Source organism: Nicotiana sylvestris, chromosome 8 (genome assembly GCF_000393655.2).
Source record: "Nicotiana sylvestris chromosome 8, ASM39365v2, whole genome shotgun sequence".
Classification (NCBI taxonomy): domain Eukaryota; kingdom Viridiplantae; phylum Streptophyta; class Magnoliopsida; order Solanales; family Solanaceae; genus Nicotiana; species Nicotiana sylvestris.
In genome coordinates this window covers 57734388-57747203 of record NC_091064.1, presented here as the reverse complement: position 1 = coordinate 57747203, position 12816 = coordinate 57734388, and the positions used below count along the sequence as shown (strand labels likewise).

Sequence of the window (12816 nt, the reverse complement as noted above, 5' to 3'; positions counted from 1 at the left end):
AAGATAGGCTAGGTCATGTATTTGTGGGTATGGAATGGAGAAAATATGATTTTCCAAATTTACCCAGACCAGAAGCCCGTTGACCGCACTTGCGGAACAATCTTTGCAGGTACGGCTCCACAAAAGCAAACTTCCAATCGCAGGTGCAATGCATGTGTAAAATTCCTAACTCCGCAGATGCGGACCAATACTCAGAGCTGCGTGACCGCATCAGCGGATATTTGACTGCAGATGCGGTCCCAGTGCTTGGTAGCCAATTATCGCAGATGCGGCCTCTCCCTTCGCATATGCGATATCGCAGATGCATACAGTATCCCGCAGGTGCAGAATCACTGAAAGATTTTTACTTGTGTTACTCTTTTTGCTCAATTCCGCTTCAATTGACTTCAAATCTCTCCATGACATCATTTACCTAAAAATCTAGCAATGCATACCATAAATCACCTTATTTTATAATTAAAGGACACAAAAACTAAAGAAAAGAGACTAGAATGAGTGGTAAAATCACCACTCATCAGACTGTCGGATTGTACTTGTCTAGGTCCTTGGTGAGGAATTGCCTTTCATGAGTGAGTAACCTTTCTTTTCACCACTTTTTGAAGTCCACATAGGCGTTGTAGCTCAAGAACTGATATTCCCAGACCACCTTCTTCTTGGTCCTTACTATGCCATCAATTTCCCCATTTTCCATCATCAGGGGCATCAGCGGAATCAGAGTCTTGTGCAGCTCCATTTGACTCATGACTAGTGCTATCTGTCATCTGGAGGTTTCTGTAGATGTGTAAGGCTCAACTTAGATGTAAGGCCTCGTGAATTTCCTTCTCAGAACCCCAAATCTCGTGGTGCCAAGTTAGGAGCATGTGTTAGGATTCATAAAAATTCTATGCGGCGAGTTTGCGAGCTGCGGTTCGGACCCCTTTAGATTGAACAGTGCATTAAAAAGTCAAGAAATAATGTTTTCCAGAGAAGTGCAGTTTTGCAGTCGAGAATGCGGTCGCATACCAGGTATGCGGACCGCATAGGGGGCATAGTCACCGCAAATGGAGTTAGTGTGTTAGTTAAATTTGAGGTTAAATATGCGGTCCATTATGCGATCGCATAACCGATATGCGGACCACATAGTCGTCGCATAATTTCCTTGGGATTTTTGAAAGGAGCAGTTCTACGGTGCATTATGCAACCGCAGAACGGGTATGCGGACCGTATTTCTGTCGTATACCCAGACAGAATGTTCAAATTTTGGGAGCACTTTTGCGGTCCATTCTGCGGGCCGCATTTCCACTTTGTGATCGTAGATCTGACTCGGGGCTCCAATTTTCTAAACTTTAAACCCGAACCCTTATCGATATATTGGGTGTTATATCTCATTTTGAGCATACTTCCTGATGCTTTTAGAGAGAGAGAAAGGGTCTTAGAGAGGGAAGTGCTTCCCATCAGATTACTCCATGAAACCTTCCCAAATCTTTGAATATAATCAAGTGAGGGCACCTAAATCTTCATCCCAAGAGGTAAGACTTCATTACCTCAACTCTTATTCCTATGCTTAGCAATAAATGATCACTAGTAAAGTAATTTATGGGTATAAGAATGAATTTCTTGCATGCATATCACACCATAGAATAATGGGAGGTAGTGAACTAAAAAGAAAGCAATTGGGGTATAAAATGATAGAAATTTCTCTTAAAAGGGCCTAAGATCACAATGCACCTTTAGTGTTTGATAGTATGCTCAAAACAAGCTAGAATCTCAATCTCGTCTCTAATTCTCGGTTTAATTTGAAATTCTTACCCAACAGATCGAAGTGCTAAAAGTTTCGAAATTTTGTAATGAATAAGGAAAGCTTTATTGAGGTATGTATGGCTAAAACCTCGTCTTTTAGAAAGTGAGCTTCATCGTTGGTTGTGTGAGTACGGTAAGATTAAATTGAATTGTTGTATTGATTGCTATTTCACTTGACTTGTTGTTGCAACCTTATATGCGTGGAAACTGTGTCTCAAATTGATCAACGTGCTATTCTTGATAATTTGAAAAGGGGCAAGGACTATGAATCATATATCGAAATGCTTAGACCTTAGATTGAATTTGAAGTGCGTTGTTGTGCCATTTACATGAAGTCTCATCTACGCCTACAACCTTATTTGCTCTTGTGTGCCATACTCTCTTGAATTACAAACCTAATGTTGAAAATGGGACCAATGTGAAACGTAAATTATGGAATGTGAAAATTGTGGCCCCAAATGCTGGTAGACTAATACATGTGTAACCAAAGATTGGAGTGAGATGAATAATGGAAAATGATAACGCCTCGGTAAGGCGGCCTAGCCGATCGGGCCGTGATCGGGTGCCATGACATATATACATGGCGGTTATGCATTGATGATTGAAACTGGAAAGTGTGAATAGAATATTGGTAACATCTCCGGGAGACGGCCCAGCCGATCGGGTCGAGATCGGACTTCGCTCAAGATAGTGGTGGTAATGTTAACAATGTGGAACAGTATGAAATTCCCAACTAAAGGCTATGGAAACATGACGTGAAGGTTGTGTAATTCTTTCATGTTGATAATGTTGTGATCATTTAAAGCTTTGGAGTGATACCTATGATTTCCTTATTTGTGTATAAAAGTTCTTTCTAATTTGATGGTGTTTAGTTATACATACTAGTACTATTCCATGGTACTAATGTCCCTTTTGCCGGGGCGCTACATTTTTTTTAAATGAATATATGTGGCTCCATAGCGGATGGTGTCGGTCGTGTGTAACGAAGCATCCCTCTTCTCAAGATCTTGGTGAGCCCCTTTCTTCTTCAAGGGGCTATATTGTATATCTTTGTATTGTGGATTTCACATTTGAGGTATAGTCGGGGCCTTGTTGCCGGCGTTGTCAAACTCATCTTTTGTATCCTAGAGGCTCCGTAGACATATGTGTGGGTTATGTACGGGGGTTGGATGGGTCTACGAACCATGTTGTAATTCTAAACTTATGTTGCCTATAAATTGTAACTCTATGGGGATCTTGGAAACTAACTCATCTACGGTTTAATGTGGTGTTTAAAATGAACTACCAATGTAGAATGTGCTGTCTTTCCCCGTCTAAATGGATAAAAAAAAGTATGGTTTCTTTATTTATATCGAGGTGGGTAGGAAGTGTATGGTAAGGCTTGCTCAGTTGGGTTCACTCGATTGAGCATCGGTCGCGCCTCCCGAGGTTGGGGCATGACAAACTTGGTATCAGAGCCAGGTTTTGAAGTATCCTAGGATGTCTCGGAGCCGTGTCTAGTAGAGTCCTTCTTATCGGTGTGTAGTCGACCACATCTATAAGTTGGAGGCTACTTGGGAATTTAGGAATAACACCCTTCTTTGATGTTCTGGATATATATATATATATACGGTGAAACTGTCCCTCTCTAATTAGTGCAATGTTCTATCTTTTAGTAAATGACACCTAAGAAGAAAGCGAGAATTGGCTAAGCAGCCAATGACACCTCAGGAGTAGCTGATGATTCACTGCTTGATACTGTGGATGAGGGTAGCCGCCCTGTTATCGCTTTGCCTGATTCTTTTACTCCAGAGCAGACTACCCCAGTTCCCACACCCGTGGAGGGTACCACCATCCCTCCCGTTGATACTCTTGTCCCGCCTCCAGCTCCAGCCTCCGGTTCTGGTATTTCGGATGGGGATCTTAGGGGAGCTATTCAGATGTTGACCCATCTAGTAGCCTCCCAGGCCTAGAGGTCGAATGTTGCGCCTAGTTCATCCAGCCAGCAAGGGGATTCTACTAGTTCCAAAGTGAATGGATTTCTTCAGTTAGACCCTCTGGTGTTTGCAGGTGCCAATCCAGAAGAAGACCCTCAGGATTTTATTGATGAGATGCACAAGACCCTTAGGGATATGCGTGCAACTGAGACAGAAGGAGTAGAGTTGGTTGCCTACTGCTTGAAAGGGGTGGCCTATTCATGGTTTGAGTTGTGGGAGGATTCTCGAGAGGAGGGGCGCCCTCCGGCGAGGTGGAGCGAGTTCGCTGATACCTTTATTGACCATTTCCTACCCGCTAAGACAAGGGCAGCCCGTGCGGCAGAGTTTGAAAATTTGAGGCAAGGTAACAGAAGTGTGTGGGAGTACCACATGGAGTTTTCTCGCTTGTCCAAGTATGTCATTCATATGTTTCCCACAATGGAGGCCAGGGTGCGCCGATTTGTTCAGGGCCTTAATTATTTGACTATTAGTGAGGCTTCTATGGCTGCATTGAATTCCGATATGAATTATGGGAAGATGGTAGCATTTGCTCAGGACACAATGAACCATAAATTAAAGAGCAGAATGGAGAGAGAGGGTAGCAGCAAGGCCCAATCTACGGGCAATATGGGAGAGTCACTAGGTGGGGGAAGATCATCTTTCAAGGGAGGATCATGAGGGCCTTCCCAGTCTATTGCACAGTCTTCAGCCAGTGCACCACCGTCAGGGCCCAGCCAGCAGCAGTGGAGTCATTTCAGGCCCGTTCAGGGCAGCAGGGGATCCCATTAGCGGGGTCGGTCAGGAGAGAGGTTCCAGCAGCAACAGAGGTCCCCGTGCCCCAGGTGCGGGAAGATGCACTCAGGGACTTGCTATCTAGAGTTACCTATATGCTATGGATGTGGGATGAGGGGTCATATTCAGAGACATTGTCGTGCATCCCGCTAGGGAACGGGTAGGGGCACAACTTAGTCATCCAACCAGGCAGCTACATCTTCAGCCCCATCCCCAGCTCGAGGTACCCCAACACCCGCAGGGCGTGGTGCAACTAGGGGTGGTGCGCAGAGTTAAGGAGGACCAACCGGTTTTATGCTATGAGTGGTCGCCAGACCGCAAAGGCTTCTCCAGATGTTGTTACAGGTATTCTAACTGTCCAATCTCATAACGTGTATGCACTTATTGACCCTGGTTCCACCTTGTCCTATGTTACCCCTTTTGTTTCTATGGGATTCGGGATAGAGCCGGATCAGCTTCATAAGCCTTTTTTGGTGTCTACCCTAGTTGGTGAGTCTATTACAGCTGCTCGAGTTTATAGGGGATGTGTTTTTACGGTACGGGGTAGGGATACCGCGGCCGATCTTATTGAGTTAAAGATGGTTGACTTTGATGTAATAATGGGAATGGATTGGCTTTATTCATGTTTTGCCAAACTTGATTGTTGGACTAGAACCATTAGGCTTGAATTTCCTAATGAGCCCGTTATTGGATGGAAGGGAGATAATGCAGTGCCTAGAGGTCGGTTTATTTCCTATCTTAAGGCCGCGAAGATGATCAAGAAGGGGTGTATCTATCATCTATTTCGGGTCACAGACACCAATGCCGAGGTGCTTAGCCTTGAGTCTGTACCAGTTGTGAATGAATTTCCAGACGTCTTTCCAGATGAACTCCCTGGTATTCCACCGGACAGGGAGATTGATTTTGGGATCGATGTGATACCAGGCATGCAACCTATATCAATTCCACCTTACAGAATGGCACCGGCAGAATTAAAAGAGCTAAAGGAACAATTGAAGGATTTTCTAAAGAAGGGTTTCATCCGGTCGAGTGTGTCGCCATGGGGTGCACTGGTCTTGTTTGTAAGAAAGAAAGATGGATAGTTGCGGATATGTATTGACTACCGGCAACTCAACAAGGTCATAATCAAAAACAAATATCCTCTGCCAAGAATAGATGACTTATTTGATCAATTGCAAGGTGCTACATGTTTCTCAAAGATTGACTTGCGGTCCGGGTACCATCAATTGAAGATAAGGGAGCAGGATATTCCAAAACAGTCTTCAGAACTCGGTATGTGCACTTTGAATTTATGGTAATGTCTTTTGGGCTAACAAATGCCCCGGCAGCTTTCATGGATCTTATGCATCGAGTCTTCAAGCCCTTTCTAAACTCCTTGGTGATAGTGTTCATTGATGATATCCTTGTGCATTCCCGAAGTCGGGATGACCATGCTGCCCATCTCAGGGCACTTTTGCAGACTCTTCAGCAACATCAATTGTATGAAAAATCTTCGAAATGTGAATTCTAGCTTGAATCTGTCGCGTTCTTAGGCCATGTCATTTCCAGGGAAGGAATTATGGTTGATCCTTAAAAGATTGCAGCAGTGAAGAATTGGCCTAGACCTACCACTCCAACTGAGATTCGCAGTTTCTTAGGTTTGGCTGGGTACTACAGGAGGTTTGTGGAGGGGTTTTCTACTCTTGCCTCTCCATTGACTAAAGTGACGTAGAAAGCAGTTAAATTTCAGTGGTCAGATGCTTGTGAAAAAAGTTTCCAAGAATTGAAGTCAAGATTGACAACAGTACCGGTGTTAGCCCTGCCAGAGCGTACATAAGGGTTTGTACTGTATTGCGATGCTTCGAGAGTCGGGCTTAGGTGTGTGTTAATGCAACATGACAAGGTTATATCCTATGCTTCTAGGCAACTCAAGAATCATGAGAAGAACTATCCAACCCATGACTTAGAGCTGGCAGCAGTGGTGTTTGCGCTAAATATTTGGCGACATTATTTGTATGGGGTCCATGTGGATGTATTTACGGATCATAAGAGCCTTCAATATATTTTCAAGCAGAAAGAGTTGAATCTGAGGCAAAGAAGATGGATAGAGCTACTCAAGGACTATGACATTGATATTCTCTATCACCCGGGAAAGGCTAATGTTGTAGCAGATGCACTTAGTCAAAAATCCATGGGAAGTTTAGCTCATTTGGAGGCACATCAGAGGCTGTTGGATAGGGAGGTTCACCAGTTGGCTAGTTTGGGAGTTCGCCTTGCGGAATCTAATGAAGGAGGGGTAATTGTGCAGAATAGGGCTAAATCATCGCTTGTGGCAGATGTGAAAGAGAAGCAATTCGTGGATCTGTTGTTAGCATAACTGAAAAAGGGGATTCTCAAACACAAAACCACAGCTTTTTCCTTTGGCATGAATAATGGTACCCTACGGTACCAAGACCGCCTATGTGTTCCTGATATCGACGGTCTTCGGGAAAGGATTATGGCAGAAGCTCACACTTCTAGGTATTCCATGCACCCATGTTCCACAAAAATGTATCAGAATCTCACGGAAATTTATTGGTGGAATAACATGAAGAAATATATGGCAGACTTTGTGGCAAAATGTCCGAATTGTCAGCAAGTAAATGCTGAACACCAAAGGCCCGGTGGAATGGCTCAAAGCATAGAAATTCCAATGTGGAAATGGGAGATGATCAACATGGATTTTGTGGTAGGGTTACCACGCCCTCCGCGCAAGTTCGACTCAATTTGGGTGATTATTGATCGACTCACAAAGTCAGTGCACTTCCTGCTAGTCAAATCTACCGACATAGTGGAACGGTATGCTTAGTTGTATATCAAAGAAATAGTCAGGTTACATGGCACTCTAGTCTCAATCATTTCAGATCGAGATACTCATGCAAAACCAATGGTCAAGCAGAGCGGACTATTCAGACGCTTGAAGACATGTTGCGCGCTTGTACTCTTGATTTCAAGGGTAGTTGGGATGACCATTTGCTACTCATAGAATTTGCTTACAACAACAGCTTCCACGCTAGTATCCAGATGACACCATTCGAAGCACTGTATGGTAGGAGATGTAGGTCTCCCATTGGGTGGTTCGAGGTTAGAGAAGCAGAATTGATAGGGCCGGACCTCGTGCATCAGGCCATGGAGAAAGTCAAGATTATTAAGGAGAGACTAAAAACTGCTTAGAGTCGCCAAAATCCTATTCGGATGTGTGTCGCAGAGATTTAAAGTTCAAAGAAGATGATTGGGTATTTCTGAAGGTTTCCCCTATGAAGGGCATCATGCGGTTCGGAAAGAAGGGAAAATTAAGTCTGAGGTATGTCGGACCGTACAGAATCATTCAGAGAATTGGTCAAGTGGCATACAAGCTCGAGCTGCCACCCGAGATGTCAATGGTACACCTGGTCTTTTATGTGTCCATGTTGAGAAAAGTAGTGGGAGATTCATCCTTTGTTGTGCCAGTTGAGACTATTGAAGTTAATGAAGAGCTATCATATGAAGAAGTTCCAGTTGCCATTCTTGATTGGCAAGGTCGGAAATTGAGGAATAAGGAAATTGCATCCGTGAAAGTGTTATGGTGAAACCAACAAGTTGAGGAAGCCACTTGGGAAGCCGAGGATGAGATGAAAAAGAAGTACCCACATTTGTTCGAATAGTCATGTAATAGCTTTTATGCACTTAGCTCCTATGAACTCTTATCTTTTGATTTGATCTATGTAAAACTGTCCTGTTTTGGTTATATATATACATGTTGCCAATGAGGTCATGGTTAGTATTATACGCGTTATGTCGTGTCTTATGTCCATGAAATGTGTACCCGTTGTTAGGATATGTTTCTGGGGCTCTCTGACAGGTGGATAGGCCTAAATACAAAGGAAACTCTGGCGAAATTTTTGGAAATATAGGGGGTTAGCTAAATTTGGGGACTGGCAACATGTTTCAGGTTATAAAGAACAGAAGATTGCACTAAGACTGTTAATAAGTGAACCTTGATCCTCATTCGAGGACGAATGATCTTAAGCGGGGGAGAAAGTAAGGCCTCATGAATTTCCTACTCAGAACCCCGAATCCCGTGGTGCCAAGTTAGGAGCATGCGATCGAGAATGCGATCGAATATCAAGTATGCGAACCGCATAGGGGCATAGTCACCGCAAAGTGAGTCAGCGTGTTAGTCAAATTTGAGGTTAAATATATGGTCTATGCGATCGTATAACCGATATGCAGATTGCATAGTCGTCACATAATTTCCTTGGGATTTTTGTAAGGAGCAGTTCTATGGTGCATTATGCGACTGCAGAACGGGTATGCAGACCGCATTTATGCCGCATACCCAGATAGAATGTTCAGATTTTGGGAGCACTTTTGCGGTCCATTCTGCGGGCCGCATTTCCACTTTGCGATCGCAGACCTGACTTGGAGCTCCAATTTTCTAAATTTTAAACCCGACCCCTTGAAATTGAAGTGCGTTGTTGTGCCATTTACATGAAGTCTCATCTATGCCTACAACCTTATTTGCTCTTGTGTGACATACTCCCTTGAATTACAAACCTAATGTTGAAAATGGGAACAATGTGAAACGTGAATTGTGGAATGTGAAAATTGTGGCCCCAAGTGTCGGTAGACTAATACATGTTGAACCAAAGATTGGAGTGAGATGAATAATGGAAAATGGTAACACCTCGGTAAGGTGGCCTAACCGATTGGGCCGTGATCAGACTCCATGACATATACACATGGCGGTTGTCACACCTCCTTTTTCCGCCCCCGCGAGGGTGAAGGAGTTTTTCCAATTAAAGGACAATCGAAACAGGATTTATTTATTTATTTCAGAGTCGCCACTTGGGAGATTTAGGGTGTCCCAAGTCACTAATTTAATCCCGAATCAAGGAATAGAATGACCCTATTTAACATGTCTGAGCACCAAAAATCCGGATAAGGAATTTTGTTAACCCGGGAGAAGGTGTTAGGCATTCTCGAGTTCCGTGGTTCTAGCACGGTCGCTCAACTGTCACATTCGGCTTGATTATCTGATTTTATACAAATATGAACTTATGTGCAGATTTCAACTCTTTACCGCTTTCATTATTATTATTATTATCTTACAGGGAATTGCAACGTTGTGAAAATGTATCTCGAACTGCGTCACAATCAATGTACCCGTGGTCGTTGACACACTTTGACTCCGTTGAGATTTGGATTTGGGTCACATAAATGTGCACCCGAGTTTAAGAAGATAAATTTATTAAAGGCGCGCCTAAAGTGGCTAGCGTATCATTTACTTTGGGTAGGGCCGTGGAATTTTGCTAAACGGTCCATCCCGAAGTCTAAGCAATTTTAAAGCAAATATTTACTGAGGGCCCCGCAATTTTGTATTTTTATTTGGCGAGGCTCGTCTCATTTTTATTTAAAAGGTCGTCCTATAGCGGCTACGTTTTCTATTTTTGTTTGCATCTAAAATAAATGAAAAGGTCCTAACTTATTTACATACCTATGAGTTATTATAGGTAAGTTTCGAACGTGTTTTGTTGAAACAGGGACGTGATTCGAGCAGTCCATTTGGCAGTTATGGGCCCAGGCCCAGCGCACACTGTATGGACTGGACCTGGGCCATTCCTTTTTCGAAGAGGGCCTGTTTAATTTATTTGACTTAGGCCTAGCATTTATAAGGCTGAAATGGGAACCGGTGTTATTTTATTCTAACGGTATTGTGGCAATTTATAACGAGGCAGCCTACTAAATGAAATGAGATTAACTAGCAATGGATAGTTCAGCACTTAACATGCGTTAGAAGATATGCTAACCAACAAACATAGCTAAAATTCAAGATATTGCTTACTACACTATCACCCCTTTTTATCTACCAGCCTATATACACAGTATGATATTAAGTTGCCCTACATGACATTTAGTTATACATGATGGCTACCTTCATTATCCTAATAGAAGATGCGGACTATTATACACAACTTAATGTTCAATATACAGACTACGTATAAAAATAAAACAACTTCAACTCTTCCTTTTTGTATTCATGTTTCAACTTTCAGCTCACATTGACAGTGTATCAGTGGTGTACCTGGTATTGAGAAAAGCAAAAGAAGAAGAGGAATGATTAGTGGAAGCAGTAGCATACACAGCAACAGCAGCAACAGAAAACAGCAACACAACCCCAGCAGTCAGATTTTTAGTTTCCAACAGCAAACCCAGCAAAACGAAATCCAACAAAACCCAGTAGGAGAGACCAACAACATATTTAAGCCAAACAGAAGTCCAGTGAACTCAGAAAACCCAAAACACTCAAATGAAACAGTGTTGTACCAGCAGGGAAACCAAGAAAACTAAGCTGAAAACTCAGCAGTGTCCCAACAATTACAGGCTAAGCAAAGAAGGAAACAGATGCAGAAAACAATAGCCTCTGATTTGTTATGTTCAAAAATCCAGCACCCTCCTAACTCTCTATTACTCTGAATTTAGGCTGACCTATTCAAGTTTTGGAAAGTCCAGCCTTGTTTTTGGCTTCTTTTTTTTTTATCTCTTGGCAGTCAAAAAAAACCTCCTTTTCTTCTAAAACTGTCCAGCCTATTTATAAGCCAGAAATGGCAAGCCCCCAGGCTGCCTTTCCCCTCTGCCCATACCCCCTTAAACTAAACAAATATGCCCATGATATTCCTGACAGACTCCCCACACCGCATGCTTTTATCTTTTTTAATCAAAATTATGGGTGTTTAACTTATTTTAATTAACCTCCCCCATGCCATTTAATCTTGTTCCCCACTATTACATTAGTTTAAACCTATTTCAGTACCCTATTGTCAGCCCAACTTAAACTAAACATTTTAGATCTTTTCAAACCCCCAAACTAACCCTGCTAAACCCTGATTATTACTGTATTACCTTACTGCAGCAGTAGGACATTTTGAACTCTTGAAAGTTCAAATTCAAAGCTGCCCTAAACTGAGTTCAGTTATTGCACTGCAGTTACAAACCATTCACAGATAATGTCAAACAATCCGCTAAACGACAATGATTCGATCCGTCATAAGAAGTCATATGAATCAGAATATTTGCACATTCAGTCCTATAAAACTAATCGACGACATTTATCTAATCGACTACACTAATTATAACATAGAACAATCAGTCGATCAAACAAACAAACGAATAGGGCATCAACTGCCTTCAACAATTTTGAACGACATAGGGAACCCATATGAATTATCTGTTCGACGATGTTAATCAAATTGAATATGCATCTTATCATACGTATTCAAACATAAACAAAAGAACAATCGACCAAATAAAAGGTCTTGCGAAGACGGAGAACAAATTGGAAGGAAACATCAGAAATACCAAACAAACTAATCAAACACGCTGACAAACTAAAACAACATTTAAACAAAAATAGAAAAAAAAGAGGGAAATCACTCTGAAAAGCTTAAATGCAGATGACCCCAGCTTTGACCGTATTTGCCCATTTTGAGGTCGAACAAACTTTAATCGGGGTGTTCTCAACCGAGAACACTTTGATTAAGGTCTATTAGACCCCAACCCTCTGTTAAACTGGCCGGATTCCAAGGTTCTTGTGTTCTAGGGTTCGAACTAGTCCGATTTGGGGCTTGAGGATTTGTGGGTAGATTCGGACCAAACCAAGCTTGGTTTGGTCACGAGTGAGGCCAGGGTGGTGACTGGTGTGAAACTGGGGTGGGTTGGTATTGGTCAGGGTTGGGCTCGAACCTTCAAATTAAGATTCGAGATGATGGGGGATGATTCGAGGCAAGGGGGTAGCAGATCCGTGTTCAGGGTGGTGAGGTGCATCAGGGGTGTTACTTTGGTGGTCACCGGCGTCGTTTCCGCCGGGTTCATGGTGAGAGTGTATGGGGCGGCTAGGGTTTGGAACGGGGGCTTGGGTTTGTGTTTGGGACGATGGTGTACAGTGGTGAAGGGTAGGGTTTGGTTTGGGGGCGTGGGGTGTGATGGGGAGCTTATATACGGAATGGGTCAATTGATTTGAGCCGTTAGATCAGATGATCTCAACGGCTTGGATCAACTGGTGAGCGACAGGACGGGGTCGTTTGGTATAGAAACGGGGTCGTTTTGTTTTAATGAAGGGCTGGGTTGACCCGAGTAAACAGGTCGGGTTACGGGCGTGAGCGTGGGCCGTTGGATGAGTATGGATGAATGGCTCAGATCAAACGCCCTATGCGGCGTCGTTTTGGGGCGTGCCTGGAGGGCCTGGTTTTGGACTGGGTCGTGGGGTTGGTTTGGGCCCGATTTTTAATTGAAT

At 43.1% G+C, this 12816-nt stretch overlaps 1 protein-coding gene across 1 annotated transcript; it reads left to right on the top strand.

Moving 5' to 3' along the window:
• The first annotated feature begins 2487 nt into the window (after positions 1-2487).
• LOC138875076 (uncharacterized) lies at positions 2488-4412 on the top strand. Its single transcript, XM_070153889.1, has 3 exons — positions 2488-2497; positions 3475-3663; positions 3829-4412. Exons 1-3 carry the CDS (start codon positions 2488-2490, stop codon positions 4410-4412), a joined length of 783 nt encoding a protein of 260 aa, XP_070009990.1.
• The last annotated feature ends 8404 nt before the right edge of the window (positions 4413-12816 follow it).